General features: G+C 43.1%; 1 protein-coding gene across 1 annotated transcript in view; it reads right to left on the bottom strand.

The window, feature by feature from the left end:
• PLA2G4A (phospholipase A2 group IVA) overlaps window positions 1-17,931 on the bottom strand; it is a 66,777-nt gene that overhangs the window by 21,412 nt on the left and 27,434 nt on the right. Inside the window, exons 5-8 of the mRNA XM_056497955.1 lie at window positions 11,905-12,053; window positions 9,695-9,808; window positions 7,254-7,291; window positions 4,968-5,106 (exon numbers count right to left, since the gene is read on the bottom strand). Coding sequence (XP_056353930.1) covers window positions 4,968-5,106; window positions 7,254-7,291; window positions 9,695-9,808; window positions 11,905-12,053 — 440 coding nt within the window. The remainder of the gene's footprint in view (window positions 1-4,967; window positions 5,107-7,253; window positions 7,292-9,694; window positions 9,809-11,904; window positions 12,054-17,931) is intronic.

The following is a 17,931-nucleotide window of genomic DNA, read 5'->3' as shown; positions in this document are numbered from 1 at the left end:
AGCAAGATTTCTAAACAAAAATATTCTCAGAATTTCTTTAGAATGTCTGTCCTTCTTAACCACAATCCGAAATAGAGGAGATATTAAATTCAGTTATTAAATGAACTATTGAGTTACAAGACCACAGAGATTTTTAAAGCAACCCAAACACCAGCTTTAATCCAATTCATATCATTGTGACAGAGCCAAAGGCAGTAAAATGTACTAATGAGAAACAGAACAGAGACAAATAATATTTTGACTGGGAGTTTAAAAACAAGTTTTATAACAAAAACATTCAGTATTACTACATAGCATGAAGACAATCTCAACATGAAGACAACCACTTTGCAAAAACTGCCAGAGAGGTAATGGGAATTCATGGGGATCTGGACAACTACTCAGCCACCAAGAGAGGAGTGAGCAGAACCAGACATGTTTATTGTGGCAGTAGGTTAAAACTGTGTCCACAGGGGTTTATTTTACACTTTTCTCCTTCTTACTGCCCAGCCCGAACATGCAGGTCATTCCCCTCAACTGCAGAGCTTCCCCAGGTATCTAAAAAGAAGACAAAATGAAATAAAAATTCATTTGCTCCCACCACCATATGTTTTGGCCTAAGCAAAGGGCTCATCTGGTTCCCAGTTTCCAAAACCCAGGAGAATTTTCCATTGTTCAGTAGGGACAAAGGATCCACCTCTTGGTTGCTACTGAGTATAAAAAGAATCACACAGCTGTGCAGAAAGCCCCTATCTGATCAAACTGCTAACCTGACAAAAATCTCCCTGAAAGGCAATTTCAGCTGCCAATAGATGGGATTAGTGACTAGAAAAGGATCCATATGATGACAGAGTCCTGCTCTTTCTGCAGACTCCATGCTCCAAGCCATGAAACTACCCTGAGGACAGACTGTCACAAGGAGATGCCCATGAACAATGACCAAGGCACTCAAGATGTTTCTTTGAGGCTTCCACTCCCCAAAACTGCTTGTTCTTGATGCAGTGGGATTATTTTGTTACCTCCTTCGTAAGTGTTCAGCTTTAGTAATAGAAACCACAAGTATTCCCCAGCCCCACATTCATGCTGCAGCTCCAGAGATAAGGATCTATCCCAAAAATGACACAGCCCAGGAAGGGTTTGGGATATGTTTTGTTAAGCCAACACCCCAATAACGGAGCAGCTGCTTTGAAGGAAGAGCCATGTCAGTAATCACTCCTGTAATAACATGGGGAGGCTTTGAAAGCACTGCCCACTCAGCCTGAGCAGACACATCCCAGCAGGATGGAGGTGTCACCTGCAGGTGCAAGCCTGGGGAAGGCATGTGAGAACACTTCCAGAGCACCACTGCTCCACTCATCAGTGCACTGGCACCAGGGAACATGGGAGTGTCCCTCAGGAGGCAGAGGAATCCTCTACGGAGACAGGCTGGCAGTGTCCAGGAGAGTCACCAACATCCTGACTGCAAATGCTTCCTGGATCCACAGGCACTCTGGGCATCCCAGATTCCTGCACTGTGAAGGGTGGATACAGCAAGGGGAAGGTGGATGATGGAATCACAAAATCGTTCAGGTTGGAAAAGACCTCCAAGATCATCAAGTCCAACCATCAGCCCAGCACCACCACTGTCTCCACCACTAAACCTTGTCCCAGGTGCCACAAGCACACATTTTTTAAACATCTCCAGGGATGATGATTCCACCACTGCCCTGGGCAGCCCCTTCCAATGCTTTACCCTTCCCATGAAGACACTTTCCCTAATATCCAACCTGACCCTTTCCTGGCACAGCTCAAGGCTGTTCCCTCTCATCCTGTCCATGTTCCCTGGAGAAGAGCCTGCCCCCTCCTCAGAGAGTTACAGAGAACCAGAGGGTCCCCCACTTGAGCCTCCTTTTCTCCAGGATGAACTTCCCCAGCACCCATGGACATTGCACAGTAAATAAAGAAAACTTTAATATGATGATAAAAAATAACTGAAGAGAAGCACCTACTGCACATTTCCACTCATTTATTTCAATAGAAGTTGAGCTGCAGCATAAATCAAATGAGGCAGATTCAGAGTCCTCTCCTGCTCTGCAGAGGAAGCAGGCAGGTTTGTTAAAGCAGCTTTTTACCTCCAATTCAGTCTCTGATGTGTTTAAGGGCACAAAACACTAAAAATTGAAATGAAATGCACCCATCCTGCAAGTTGCCCTAGGGGATAAATACAGCAGAGGCAGGGAGGGGGGAAGGAGCAGCACCCAGAGCACCCAGAGCCAAGAACCAAGAAACCATGTCCTGATGAAGAACAGAGGAAAGAGGATACCAAGGGCTGCACACTCCTGAACCCCAAATCCTTTGTACAGAACAACCAGCACATGAGTTCACTCAAACCAAAACCATATCTTCCAGTAATCAGGCAAGAAAAAGCTAAACCATATTAAATCTTGTTTTGGGAATGAGTAGTGCAGATGTCTTTATCCAAATGCCCTGGAAACACAGTGCACAAAATCTGAATACCTGTGGTGGAAAAAGAATGCCATAGGGCACACAAATGATTATTAAAAAATTGTTCTGCAAATCCAGTCACAGAGAACTATATGCTTTCTTTAGAAGATTATGGTATTTTTAGAAAATTGCTTGAAGCAGCAAAAATTTAAAAAAATAAACTGAGCAATAACAGAAGTACGAGAAATCTCTACCTCTGTGTTTCCAGAACGTGCCTCAGGATTAAGTTAGGAAATTTGAAACTACTCACTTCCCCATCCAGACACGTACAATGAATTCAGAGGTATTAAAATCTCTCAGCATCCCTGCAAAGCACAAGCTACTCATAGATGAAGCAGCTTGGGTGAACTTTGAGCATGTGACCTGTCCAAGATTAAACAAAGCCCACGGACAGCTAAAACTACTCAATGTCTCCTAACTTCATGTTAAGACTGCAAACATCCCATAAATCTTCCTGCTATCTTCCATCTGCAGCAATAAAAGTAAAACTAGAGTTTAATTTGAACAAAAAGGTTTTCTTCATTGCTAAGAAACAGATAAAAATTCTGAGAAGTCCGCTTAGAGATACACATTTGGCATATGAAAAATGGGAGGATACCTACAGTTACTGTCTGGGAAGATGCAGTTCAACTGATAAAATTTCAGCATTGGAGACAGTGAGGGATACCAAGGGAAGATGATGACACAAAGAATAAGAGATCTTAGCTAATAATTGTAATAATTCATGCACAGATACCACCTGCATGGAACTGAGACCTGAGGCACTGAGCTTCAACTGGAGCTTGGCAGAATATCCAGATCCTTTCTGAGGAAGATCCTATTCTGCTCTAGGTCACACAATGCCACTCTGACAGATTCCTACTCTGATAAGAACTGCATGTGTCAAAATTAAAATAACTGAACTGAAAATTAGGAAACCTTGAAAATGTTCCTTCACAATACACACAATTTATCTCAGTCCAATTAAAATATGTACAATACTTGTTAAATTCTTTCATGTTCCTCAGAAAGTTCACAGAAGGACATTCACAAAACAAGACAGAGCTTAAAAGTACACAATAAAGTATTTACCACCTGCTCAAAACTTCATGGAAATGTAAAAGATATTCTTTAGTGCTGGTTGCAAAACAGTCACATTCTCCTTATACTAAAAATGCACAAAATGAATCAATGCCAATGAAGGAATCAACCCAGATTAATTCAAGGACTCTGTTCATTGCTTAACACCCCCACAGGCACAAAGTGTTCCTGTCACAATTCTGGAAGCAGCACAGGAGAGGGAATGGGAAGGAAAGGAAGAGGATGGAAAAGCTACAACAAAGTAAGGAGATCTGTCCCAAGTGGATTCTTAATTAACCCTAAATAATGCAGTGTTTTGTGAAATCACTGAAGAGCTCAGTAGGATCTGGGCCCCTTCTTCACTATGGTATGAGGTCCTGGCACAGGGTGCCCAGAGAAGCTGTGGCTGCCCCTGGATCCCTGGCAGTGTCCAAGGCCAGGCTGGACAGGGCTGGGAGCAACCTGGGATAGTGGAAGGTGTCCCTGCCCATGGCAGGGGGTGGCACTGGATGATCCTTACAGGCCCTTGCCACCCAAACCATTCCCTGATTCTGTGATTTAACCCAAGCCACCATCAGCCCACTGAGATCTACTGGTTTCCCTTCTTGGCTTGGTTCAAAGCAAGTCAAGGAAAGCTGCAGTTCCTCATGTTTCAAGGAAATAAAACTTCATAACCCTAATCCAAGGAAATCCAAGGCTCAAGGAAAAGAAGGAAGGAAAGAAATAAACTAATTTCCAAGCTGACTCTAAATTTAAACCAGCTCATTTCCTGCCTAGTCTTTCAGAGATGAGGCTCACAAAGCATGGGATGGGTACTGGGCATGCAGGGGCACATTCTGTGCTGGGTGAGTGCCCAGAGCCACTGCAGGATTCAGCAGGTATTTCATACACCCTGAGGCACTTTTCAGATGGCAATCTCCCCTCAGAGCCAACACCTTAACAAAGCCTGGGATTCAAACAGGAAAAATTGGAGCAGTTTGTTTAAGGGGCCAATGAATCACAGACTCCCAGAATTATTTGGTTGGAAGGGACATTAAAGCTCATCCATTGCCATCCTAGGGACACCTTCCAGTATCCCAGGCTGCTCCAAGCCCCATCCAACCTGGCCTTGGATACATCCAGGGATCCAGGGGCAGCCACAGCTTCTCTGGGCACCCTGTGCCAGGACCTCACCACCCTCACAGGGAAGAATTTCTTCCTAATACCTAATCTAAATCTCTCCTTTTATAGCTTCCTCTAGCCATAAACTTTAATTTATAAATTTAGAGCCAAGAAAAATTACTCTCCAGGCTAAATACTGTATGTTCATAGAGGAAAAGAATTTTTATGAACAACACTCTTTCTCCATTGAACCCTTCCACCTCTCACACCTCGTTCTCTCCTCTCCCAGGCAAAGGAAGGATTCCGAAGGGGATGCTAGTGCTGGGGGAGCTGTCCCAACTTACATCACGGGCAGAGGTGAGGCTGTGGCTGCTGTCCCCCAGGAATGCCTTGATGCTGTGCGCGATGCGGTCCCTGCGCTGCTGCCGGAACCTCTTCTCCTCATCGCACAGGGCCATGCTGAACCGCAGGTCTGTCGAGGAGCTGTGGGCAAGGGGACAGGCTGTCACAGCTTGGCAGCTCCAGCACCCCCATGGCAATGGAGCACACACACAGTGTGCCTCACACGCTCAGACAAAATGAAATTAAATAGTGTTTCCCATGTGACACCATCCACCAGCGCTGAAGTCATGGAGGCAAATACAACGTGCCTTTAAGACATGAATTTTATATAGAACTCATTGAAAGTGAGAGGAATGAAGGATTTGTCTTGACAAATAAGCTGTGGGTCTGCTTAGCACTGAGAGATAAAAGAAACAATGGGATGGATTCCACTGACTGATGGATGGAAAAAGATACTTGCCTTTACAAACAAACTGTAGGTTTGCAGATAAATGAAACTGGATATTGGAAGATGAAAGAAGCAATGAGGAATAACCATGAATTCTATAAGAATTAAAAATTAACAGGGAGGGTTGTACATTAGAGGGAAAATCTCAAATAACTCAGCCAATGGGGAAAGAGAGAGGGGAATGTGGCTGGGAAATTAGGATAAAAGGAGGCTGTGTCCTCCAAAAATTTGAGAGATCCCAGAGGATGCCCTATGGCCTCTCCCTTTATTCCAATAAAGAAAAAGGACTCCTCTGTCTCCTTCTTTAACATAAACCTCTGGTGTTTGTGGATTAATTTTCCTGACAAAAGCAAATAATTAAATACAGCAAGTGAGCTCTCCACTCACATACAATTATAAATCTACACCACAGATCATACTGGCACACCACAGGAAAAACTAAGCCCTTTTCTCTGTATTTTTCCCCATGTTGTGGGATAAAAAATGTGCACAAGGCTGTGTAAGGCTCTCAGTGCTGTACTTAAATAAAGGTACAACTTCAGCTGCCACTTCCCATGGACAGCAGAGAGCAGGAGTGGACAATCCACCCTGGTACCCCCTGAAAAGCACTCAATGGTGAAATGGATCCATTGAGGCTCAGATAATAATTGTCCAGATTTTTTAAACAACCTATTATGTAATAAAATAATAGGATTAAGAAAAGGAGGGAAAAGCAATGTTCCATGAAGATATCCACAATTTGCATGGATATCAGGGAATAGCAGCAGAACTTGATAAGATCCTTTACATTTCAAAGCCTAAGAAGAAGACACAGCCAAGCATCTTCTGTTTATTTAATGTCAGAGATATGAAAAGCTTGTAATGTACAAAGTCTGACTGGTTTAGAGTGTCTCAAGGACCACCCACAAATGCATTTTCCTAGTACAACATGATGAGCAGAAATTATCCCTGGGGGATGTTTGTCAGTCTCCGGAGTAATCAGGAAATAATTTGACTTTTACAGTGCTCCTATTTATAGTTACAGACAAAAAATGACTCCTTAAATTCCTTGCTCTCAGAAAATAATTCTTAGACTTGAAATGTGTTGCTCTGATTATGCCTCATTGTGATTTTTGGTCTTTCCCAGGATAGGTGAAGAAAGAGGGAGAAAGATAGCTGGGGGGGGGGAAAAGGGACAATAAAGGTAGGCATCTGTTTAGCTTTTACATGGAGAACTCCTGGCCCTAAATCTTCACCTGAATCTTCACTGTGTGGTATTTACATTTAAATACATTTAAATTTTAGGGCCAGCTTCTGTAACAGCAGCTGAAAATTCATGTGAGGGGCCAAGTTCCCAGAGAAGGTAAAACAGTGAGGATGAAGCTGCACCTGAGTGAGATCTGTGGTTTTTTCAGAAACAAAACCCTTGAGAAGGAAAGGCCTTCACATAAACCAGGCTGAGAAATCTACATGGGATGGCCTCACTCCTGCAAACATTTGGCAGGGTCATACCTCTCAGTCTAGTAAGGGTGTTTAGTCAATAACAGAATTACAATGTGAAAATAAACCAAAGGTGTAAGATTTCCTCATTTTTACAAACTGGTATTTCTGTGCTACAACAAGGAATTTTTGCACTCTACCTCACATATTTTTAAGACAATCCCAACAGGGTGGGACTCCTGGGGTGTCCTGTGCAGGGCCAGGAGTTGGACTTTGGTGATCCTTGTGAGTCCCTTCCAATTCAGGATATCTTGTGATTCCACGAAAATTTTAATTAAAAGTTTTAAATAAAAAAAAAATTTCTTTGTTGCTGGCATGATTTTCACCCTCAAAAAAAAAAAAAAAAAAAAGAGATACTCACCATACTTCCAGAGACAATTCCAAAGTCATTTCTGTGACCTAAACAAGAAATATTTAAATATGGTTACAGCACTTAGAGAGGGAAAACCCACAAAAACATCTGGAACATCAACTACTACTGTCAGAACTTCTTTCTCTCTTTTCTTTTTCTTTCTTTTCTTTATTTCCTCTTCACTTTTTTTTAAAAAAAAAGCAACATACTTTTGGCACATATGAATGAGATTCTTCTCGATGGATTTTTTAAAAATCACACAGTATGATTCCAAAATACACCACTAGCACTGGAATACAGTGGAAAATGTTGGTAAGTGCTGACTTTCATTCCTCAGATCCCACTGTCTTGCCTTTCTTGCACTGCTAATCCTTTCCTGACAGTGCAACTCATCTCTGCCCTGAGGGGATCTGATTCTCTTCACCCACTCATGGCTGACAGGAGAACCAAGGATCACATCTAAGTGCCACCTGTGCGAGGGAATCACTGCTCTGTGTTCCACACAAGCCACCAAGTGTCTCTTCACAGCTAAACATGCCTTAATTAGCAATCAGGAAGGGTGATTGCTTACAACTTGCTGGAAAATCCAATAAATGTCACTGCACAACAGCTTCACTTGCCAACCACACTGAACTCCCTGGCCACGAGCTACAGGTTCTGCCTTTCACAGAAAGGGCTGCCTGCAGGCAAGAAGTTAAAAATTATGATAAAGCACCAATTCTGGCACAATCCAGGAGTACTGGCTGTGGAACTAAGACAGAAAGGAGAGGTATTTTCCCTCTCTCTGTGTGCAATGGCCTCACTGGTGCAGCCCTGGAGGAGTGACAGACTCAGATTGTCCTCTATGTAAAACCAGACTCTCCTCCTCACTTGGGGCATGTGAGCACCAGGGATGGAGCCACAACACCACCAGCCTGAATGTCTGCTTGACCCTCAGACAGCAATGAAGGATCTGGGATGCAAAGCTGCCTCTGACTCCTGCATGCAGACCCAATTCTGAAATGGGAACTGCAAATGAGGCAGGGCATGAGCAAGGTAGGGGGAGAAAGAACAGGCAGAGAAACAACAAAGGGAGGAACATGAACAAACAGGGTGAAGAGTCACTGACAAAGCACTTCAAAGGCAGGGAAGCAATTACATTATTCCCCACCTGATATTACTAATTTAGAAAGCACTCCTGAAACCATGCAGTGATCCAGTGCTTATAAAAATGTATGCACATGAAATAAATCCTTGGAGGGAAGCATTCCAACAGGGAGGTATCATGGCATTTCTTATACAAGCTGCCTCAGCTATTTCAGGAATACATGCTATGTATACATTGTCTACATCAGACTCAACCTATCTCCCTTTAACTATTATTTGCTTATAAATTTCGGAGTGTATTTGCCTTTTTTGCACTGTTTTTTCCCCCTATGACTCCCTACCAAGTTTTGCTGAACACTGATGAGAAGTTCAAGCAAGGCAAGACCTTGTATTAATTGAAATAGCTTTGTGACCTGTGTTTGCAAAATGTATTCATCAGTTCTTTCTCACTGCCCCACCTCATGCCTGGCAGAACCAGGACCTGCTCTCAGCCCGTGCTCTGGAAGCCCAAGAGTTACTGAAACACTTAAACAAATATGCAGAAACTTTAAAAAATGCTGTTATTTTAAAAAGGAAAATAATGGAGGGTATCAAATTTCCAATTGCCCTAGGGGCATGCCAAATTAAATTCTAAACCTCATATATGAAACTTTCTGGTTTCCAATAAATAGGCCTTTAACCAGTTATTTGCTGTAAGTATGCTTTTAAAGCTGTATCACATGGAAAACAGCAGTGGTGACAAATCAAGATCTCTGCTCACACAATAAACTACAGCCCAAACCAGAAACACAGATGGCATTTATAGATTTTAATATGTACAGAACAAGCTCAATTCCACCCAGATTTAACAACAGTTTCCAGGCATTACAGACAAGCCCTGTTCAAGTGATTCCAGCTGGTTTGCAGACATGCTTGAAGGGAATAATCCAATTACTGCATCATTGCATGTTAACTAGGTCTGTGTTACAACAAGCCACTTACAGAAAGTGAAACATGTAATAACAAAAGAATTCCTTCAGCTCTCTAGAAGCCACAGGCAGCAGCAGGAGAGGCAGTGAATGCACTGACCAGCAAACTCTGAGTAACCTCACACTAACTCAGGCCATGAAACTAAACTGCATCGAGTGCAGAAGAAACTGCTTTAGGCAGAGAAAGTTCCAAACTAGACTTTTAAAGAGGATTCTTCCAGCAGGGACACCAAGGCATTCAGTGGCACTGCTTTGCTTAATTCTCCTCTCAGCAGGGCTGTAAGAAGATAAACAGTTAAGGCTCAAAAGTGTCTTTAGGCTCTGTGTTTATCTGTGGGCAAGAGTGAATGCTCAGAAAACTTCTGACCAGAACAAAGTCATGAATGTCCAACTTACATCATTGAAAGTTAACTGGACTTCCTTCTTCTCTCCCAGTTTCAGAGAAGAGATGGGAAATGTGGATGTACCAAGAGTCTCGTCCATAACATAGTTGGCATCCATGAGAGTTACCTGGAAGAGATATCTGAATATTCAATCCTGCTGCAAGAAATCCCTTTTTAATTCCATAAAGCCTACGCCTGAATTAAAAAAAAAAAAAAAAAAAAAAAAATTATGGAAAAAGAATGGGCCTGACTCAACCCAGTCAATGCCCAGTGCCAACTGACATTTCTTTTAAACCAGGATAAGCAAATGGACAATGGAGGTGGCAAATAGAGGAACTGAACTGCAGGAGTACACCAGGATTATTCACAATGGGATTTTCATCCCAGCATCTTTCTGGCAGCAAATCTCACCATCTTTCTAATACCTTCAAATTCTACATATAAAGCACAGTATCTTCAGATTTCCAGTCAGTAAAATTTCCCTATGGAGAAACTTGCATCGTTCCAACTGTGATAGGCCAGAAAACCATCCAGCAACTTTTGAGAGAAGATGGAATCCACATACCCCAGCTTTGACTCTTACAGACCAAGGCTGTTACAGCAGTGATTTGGCAAAGTGTGCAGCATTCCAATTTACACAAAGCTGCTCTCTGTATCCAGCCAGACCTTCAAGTCTCTTCTCATACCCTCCATGTTGGAGCAGAGACCTTTCCAAAATGTGGTAATATCCAAACATGGATGTGGATATGTCAGAACACCATTCTATGCTTTTGCTCTAATCCATGTTGATCTATGTTTAGCAGACTTTTTTTTTCCCAGTGGCTGCTTTCCAAGTAAGATATTCAGAAGGAATTTCAAATTATCATTTACACAATTTTTATTAAATGAGATCTCCAGACTCATTTGACTTACAGGGTTTTTTTCCACTTTGTGGCATTATATCTTCTAAAATATCACATGTTCGTGGCTTGGACTGTATCTTTTGCAGGAAACAAAAGGAATCAAGATACAATCACTTGAATAATCAGTTGCTACATCTGGGATCAGCCTATCCTCAGCTATAAAGAATCTTTTTCATCCTGTGCCACAAGCAATGCATTGCAATTATGAATTCTCTTTATTTTAGAACAGAGTCATTATTTTAATGGTATTTACATTTTTCTGTTTTCTTGCAGAACTTTATGCTCATTCCTGCAATCTGTGAGCATTGTCTCTTAAAACCAAAAGCAAAAACTTTTTAGTGGGATTTTGAAGAGCTGCTTACACTTCAGAGGGAAAACTGCACTCTGGATAGAGTTAAAATTGCAGATTAAAACAACCCAAGGAGTCACAAGGATTGTGGAGTCTGAGCTTCAGAATTCACAGAAGATTTGGGTGGGGAGGTGATTTTACATATTTCTGACACTGCACTTCACTGCAGAATCCAAAGGCTCTTGCCTACACTACGAGGTCAACAATTAACCATTATTAAATGTTATCATCTACTCTTTGCAGGCAATTTTCAGGGAATTTTATTGTACTATCTCAGAACCAGCAACAGCCTTTAGTTATTGCAAAGACACATTTCTACCTGCAATCCACCTTGCTGTGTTTGTGACTGCAGTAATTTTTATCCTTTTCAGACTGAACTGTATAACCTTGGGTCAGAAGAGAGCAGGTGGCAGGGCCATCCTCTACGAAGAACAAAGCTCACAAAGGACCAGAGCTAACCTTAAACCTTTGCCATGCCCACTCAGAAAACACATCTAACATTCAGCTCTTGTGCACAGCCTGGAGAAGTTTAACACACTGAGACTGAACAGTGGCTTGGCCAACAAGGCTGCACACAGAGGGGTCCCCAGAGGATTCCTGGCTGGAGGACACAGCAGAATCAGCCTTTTGCTTTGTCTCCATGGGCAGACACTTGACTTAAGCCCTACTATTCCCTGTCTGTAAGAGCTGAATCAGGGAGGAAGCAGGGAGTACTCCACAGCTGATGTAAGGAATAACAAACTACTATCCCTCAGGAGCTGTCCAAGAGATGACTCACAGGCATATCTTGTAATGACTCTTCAGGCTACTCCTTTAAGAATTCAATTTATCCAACACCTCTTGCCTAGCACCACAGCTAAGCCCAGGTTTAACATTTTAAACAAAGGGGTGATCTTGAGACATCAGATGCCACACACACGTAAGCCACTGTTATTTTACCCTTCATCTCCCCAGCCCAGCCATGGGATTTACCTCCAGAACATTCTCCAGGTTGGGGTCCAGAATGAACTCGAAAGTCTCGTTCCACACAGGGTTGATGTCATTGTTGAAATGCTTGGTTCTTTTCCTGCAGTCAGGGGCAGTGGGGATGAACAGCTCCACGTAGGGATCTGGAGTGTCAACTGTGGAGCAGAACACAGGTCAGGCAAGGGAAAACTCCAGCTTGGGCAGGAATAATTGATAAAATAGTGTGAAACCACTGATCTGCTCAGAGTCAAGGCCAGAAAGATACGCAACTCTGTAAGTTACATAAAATCAATGGCAGAAATGATACAATGGTACCAACAATCTCCCCAAAAGAAACATTAGGCTTTTAGGAGGGGTGGGGAAAAGCCCTGAGCAAACAATGGCACAGGGACTGAGTCAAGTTTATTGGGAATATGCAAACATCTGCCAGGCAGTGGTGAACGTTTTCAAAAGCTTTTACTTCCTCCTCTCTTTCTAGCCTTTAATGGCTTTGGCTGGTGTCACAGCAGCAAGTATCCCACAAAACAAGGAAAACAAGCAGTTTGCTGTGGGTTTTGGATCCTCTTTCACCTTTGCTGGTTTGGGAGTGGTGGAGGGAATCAGTCACAGCACTGCAGTGCTGCACACAGCGTAAGAAGCACTCAGCTCTGACACACTGCCACCATCACAGCTCTGGGGAGTCACCACAGGATCAGGACCTTATTTACACAGCAGAAGCCCAACTGGAAACAGAGATATGGCAACTGCAGCTGACAGGAATTACCAGGGGGAGAAAAGGAAACATTGGCAAATCCCATCGGATGTGTCTAAAAATAGCCATTCCTGAGAGCACAGAATGCAGCCCAAAAAATGTACTTTCTAATAAGTTAAAGCATGCAGGGATTTTCTGTACAACAAGGGGGGGAGAGTTTTGTATCAAATGGAGTCAGGGCTCAGGCACTTCCCAGGAGAGTAGGGGAAGTTATTTCTGTGGTTGTGGTGGGTCATGAAAAGCCTCCTGCTCTGCTGTGGTAAAACACCCACGTCTTTCCAACACTGAAACATGGAATCACAGAATATCCTGAGCTGGAAGGGACCCACATGGATGACCAATCCAACCCTGTCCCTGCACAGACACCCCAACAATCCCACCCTGTGCATCCCTGGCAGTGCTGTCCAAACTCTCCTGGAGCTCTGCAGCCTCGGGGCTGTGCCCATTCCCTGGGGAGCCTGGGCAGTTCCAAACACCCTCTGGGGAAGAGCCTTTCCCTGATGTCCAGCCTGACCCTGCCCTGCACAGCTGCAGCCATTCCCTGGGTCCTGTCCCTGGGCACAGAGCAGAGACCAGAGGTGTCCCTCAGGACAAGCTGAATTCTCTCCTCCAAGTTCGTCCTCTAGTGAAACGTTATCAAGCAAACCAATACTCACCACAAACAATTCCTTAAAGGCCTGTTTTGGAAAGAGATTAAATCCTATCATCAAGAAAAATAAGTCCAAACATTCCTCCTTGTACACATTTGAAGTCTAAAGATACCTTTTTTTCAATAAAGGCAAATTTTAGAAACTCTGGGAGTTTAATAAACCTTATCCATGAGATTCACTTCTCCCTCCTGCTGGGAGAGGAAGGAAAAGAGGAAAACAAAGAAGTTGGATAGTTTCAAATCAAATGTCTTTTGGGGATAAAAACCTGACCAAACAACCCAAAGAAAAAAAAAAAAAAAAGGCTTTTGGAGGCTGGAGAACTCAGGAGGTTCTGAATGTGTCCCCAGGCAAATCCTATTCAGTGTTATCCTAATCCAACTTCTCAAGGAGTTTAGACTGTGCTCCATACCTGTGGGGCTCAGCTAATTGCTACAATGAGGTGGTCTCAGTACTCCTTGAGTAATGAACAAGCAGCTATTTAAAGCTGGGGATCAGCGTGGAAAGCCTTTAAATAGCAACCCTTATTAGCTCCTGAGGAATTATGTCTGATCTTGTCTCTTTGTTATGGGCAGGGCAACTGGGGGATCAAGCCCCAAGTCTTTCCTCACCAGCAGATGTTCCAACTTGACAACTTTTCCTTTCAACTACTACACAAAGCTCTGCCACAAAGACAAGGATTAAGAGGAACAAGGCTGTTTGAAATAAAAATCCATGAAGTGACAAGGTCTCATTTGCTAAGTCTTGATACCCAGCACACTTTGGCAACAAACACCTGGGTTTGCTCTGCCAAGAGACTGACGTTGCCTACAAAAACCTGGATTTTAGACAAAATCTGGATGGCTGAGCAGACTTGTGGGCAAAACATCAATGCCTCCCTCTCCATTCAGATCATGCTGTGATCGGTCCCAACTCTGTTACAAAAATCTAGTTTTTCTTATCAACACAAACAACAAATGGCTTCCTATCCATATTAAAAGCCCAAAGCACATAGAAACCCCAGAACTCTGACATGCAGATCCATTACTAACTTCCCATCAGGCAAACTCTGGTAAGTGTTGAAACAGAAACTAAACCCAAGGCATGGATCAACTAAATCTGGAAAAATCAGTCTTGGTAGTTCAGTATTGCCAAGTCACCTCACTCCATCTCTTTATGAGCTTTTTAACCCACGGCAAAGATTTAATCACCTGCCCTTTCATGTTCAAAAGTTTATCTGGAGCTATTTTCAGTTAAGAAAATTAAAATCTATTGTTCTTTAACTTCCTTCTTTAGATGAAGAGAAAATATATGGGAAGACTGCTTAGTCTGCTTAAGATATTGCTATAAGCTATACTAAATACTTCTTTAAGATATATTAATCAAAATCTCACTCCTTGGATGGGGACCAAAAGCTACCAGCAACCTGGCAAATAACATGGAGGTATTTACTTAATGTTTTCAAAACACTAAAGTTACCAAATGTACATTAAACAGCCAGCATGCACTCTCAGCATGGGTGTTTTTACTCCTGCCTGGGCTTCTGCTAATTGATTTTCCAGGTAATGTTTAAAAAACTAAGCTGGAAACTCAACTAAAAATAGCTTGATCACCACTGTTACCACAGCACTCCAGAATGGTTTGGTTTGGAAGGGACCTTAAAGCCCATCCAGTGCCACCCCCTGCCATGGGCAGGGACACCTTCCACTAGCCCAGGTTGTTCCAAGCCCCATCCAACCTGGCCTTGGACACTGCCAGGGATCCAGGGGCAGCCACATCTTCTCTGGGCACCCTGTGCCAGGGCCTCACCACCCTCACAATAAAGGATTTCTCCCCAATATCCCATCTAACCCTGCCCTCTGGCAGTGGGAAGCTATTCCCCATTGTCCCTCCAGGCCCTTGTCACAAGTCACTCTCCAGCTCTCCTGCTTCTTTAGGCACTGGAAGGCTGCCATCTACATTTTGATTTTAAAAGGAAGAATTGTTATGGTGTATGGCTCAAAAGCTGGTGTTCAGTCATGACAAGAGAATTACCTCTGTCTGGACCTGATGACCCTGAAGGTCTTTTTCAGCCTTAAGGATTTTGTGTAGGGGCAGCACTGCTGGGGAGCTGGTCTTTTGCTGCAGCAGCTGCCTGAGATACCAAGCACAGTGTCCTCAGCAGCATCACCTGGGGGAATTTGCACTTGTTGCCAGGAGGTTTCTGAGGAAAGCAGAGTTTCTGCAGCTCAGCCCTGCTGGGGCTGCTCCTTCCGCAAGCGCTGCCGCTCCATCACCATTTCTCAGAAACAAGGAGGCTGAACAACAATTAAACACAAGTACCTCAAACCCCACCTGCACACTGAAAAACACAATTAAGGCTTTCAGCACTGATGCCAACGAGGGTCCTGCAATTAGCAGCTTGGAGGCAGATGAAGTCTTGGGTAATTAACAAAATGTTGGTGATAACTCAGATTTACAGCCCCTCCATCCAAAGCTCCAGGGGCTGAAGACACACATCCAAAAACAAGAGCAGAGTCAGCATCTCCACTGCTGTTTTTAAACTGATGCCTTAGGAATGGCTGAGAAGTAGAAAGTAAGGATTTGCTGACTTTTCCTCATTTGATTTATCTCCTGGTTAAGTCATGGCTATAGGATTCTCCCTTTAAATTACATTATGAATCACCAAATGAAACACACAGTGGACAGTAATTAGGGTCAAACATTTTCACAGTGAAAAATGAGTAATGATTTAAGCAATCTGGCTATTAGGGAAACCTGTAAAATTTTCTGCAATGACTGGAAACCATTTGATCTTATGATATTAGTCTGGTGAGATGACTGTCATCAAGCCTCAATATTAATATGATTAGTATTTCAGATACAGAATTTATATTTCAGTCATTCCAATTTTAATTATTTCAACAGCATTATAACCATAAAGAAACTATACAAAGTATAATACTAAGATGGATACATATCTATCTCAAAACAAAAAGTGGTAATAACCCTTAATTTTTCCACCATTAAATGCAATCCAATTGATAAAAACTTGCTAGGTCCCAAATGACCATCTTTGTGTATTTCCCACCATTTTTTGGCTTGCTGCACCACAGTACAACTTGTTTAGCACATGCAGCTGAGCAGCCTGGTAGAGGTCAAGCCAATAATGGGAATTGCTGGATGATCTCTCTTTCCCCAAAGGGGAAGGAAGCCAAATAACAACAGCATATCTATTCAAATTGTGAATTTTATGGGGCTTTAGAGTGGCATGGAAATATGACTTGGTATCTCTGCCATGGTCAGGAGAAAAAGTAGTGAATTTTAAATTCATGGGTTTTCCCAGTTTCATGTGATTTTTCAGTTTTTAAAAAAGTGAATTCTTTCAAATGGTACTTATCAATAACTGTCCCTCCAACCACGGAACAGATATTTGAGATGCTCCAGACAAATCATAGCCTAGCAGTAATGCAGATGCCAGGAGACCTGCCAGAAGGCCACAGGAACCAAAAAACCTCAGGAGTTCTCACTGCTGCTTGTGTTTAAGGCAGCACAGGGAATGTCAGGGCTGGTGGCTTTGGAGATTTTGCAAAGGGGTGATGCAGTGCCAGATTCTGTGAGCAGAAGGTGACTCCAAGGGAAGCAAGGCAGCTCTGAAGCAGCAGCTGTGCTTTGAGAAATCCTGGGATTAGGTAACACCTTCATTAACAATTATTTGTGCCTTTTATGACAGTGCTTTTCATCTCTGGTGTTACTTCAGCGGGGGGAAGAACCAGCTCCCAGCACAGGCACTGCACTGTCACCCAGTTCACTGCTGCAGGACACCATTGCTTCCACTGATCCAGCCTTGAAAGGGGAAAAAAAAAACCCGAAACAAGTCAGCTTTTGGTCAAACCACATTTGTAGAAATGCCAGTAGCAAAGAAACACTGCCTTCTCTATGTTATCTGTACAAGCCCCTTTGCAGACACACACTGAAAAGTGACTAAAGCATTAAGCAAAACAGCATTTTTCTAGTAGTGTGTCAGAGTCCAAGGGGTTAAGGATTTTTTCATTAATTTAAATACCTAGTTCTCACTGTTAAACCAGTGAAATATCTCACTCCATGCATTGGTTTTGCACAACTTGTTTTTTGGTAGTGGGGGACCACAGAGGTGGCTTCTGTGAGAAGCTGCTGGAAGCTTCCACCATGTCTGGCAGAGCCAATCGCTGATGGCTCTGGAGATGGACATGCTGGGGCCAAGGCTGGGGCAATGAGAGAGGCTGGTAATGCCTCTGTGATAACAGATTTAAGAAGAAAATCAAAACAAAGTAGAACACAGCTTTGATGGATCCCAGGCCTGAGCCAGCACTGCTCCATGTCACCATCATGGCATAACAGAGTCATGGCAGAGCTTTCTTTAGGATGGGAATGAGTTTAACTAACCTCTCACATAAACAGGTCCCCCCTCAGTAATTCCATGGCAAGCACTCATGGACAGAATTTCTCATCAGCTGAGAGCAGCAGCATTATCTGGATCAGTTTCACTGTGGAACACACAAGACTGTTTCCAACATGACTTCCACCTCCCAGCACTGGATATCCCTACAAAAGGGAAAGGACACTGGATGTGCCAAGGCAACTGAGATCTAGAATTTGGTTGCCTCAGTGTTAGACTGAGGTCTGCAGCAGACAACT

This window comes from Oenanthe melanoleuca, chromosome 8 (genome assembly GCF_029582105.1).
Source record: "Oenanthe melanoleuca isolate GR-GAL-2019-014 chromosome 8, OMel1.0, whole genome shotgun sequence".
Classification (NCBI taxonomy): Eukaryota; Metazoa; Chordata; class Aves; order Passeriformes; family Muscicapidae; genus Oenanthe; species Oenanthe melanoleuca.
This window is presented reverse-complemented; position numbering and strand designations above follow the sequence as displayed.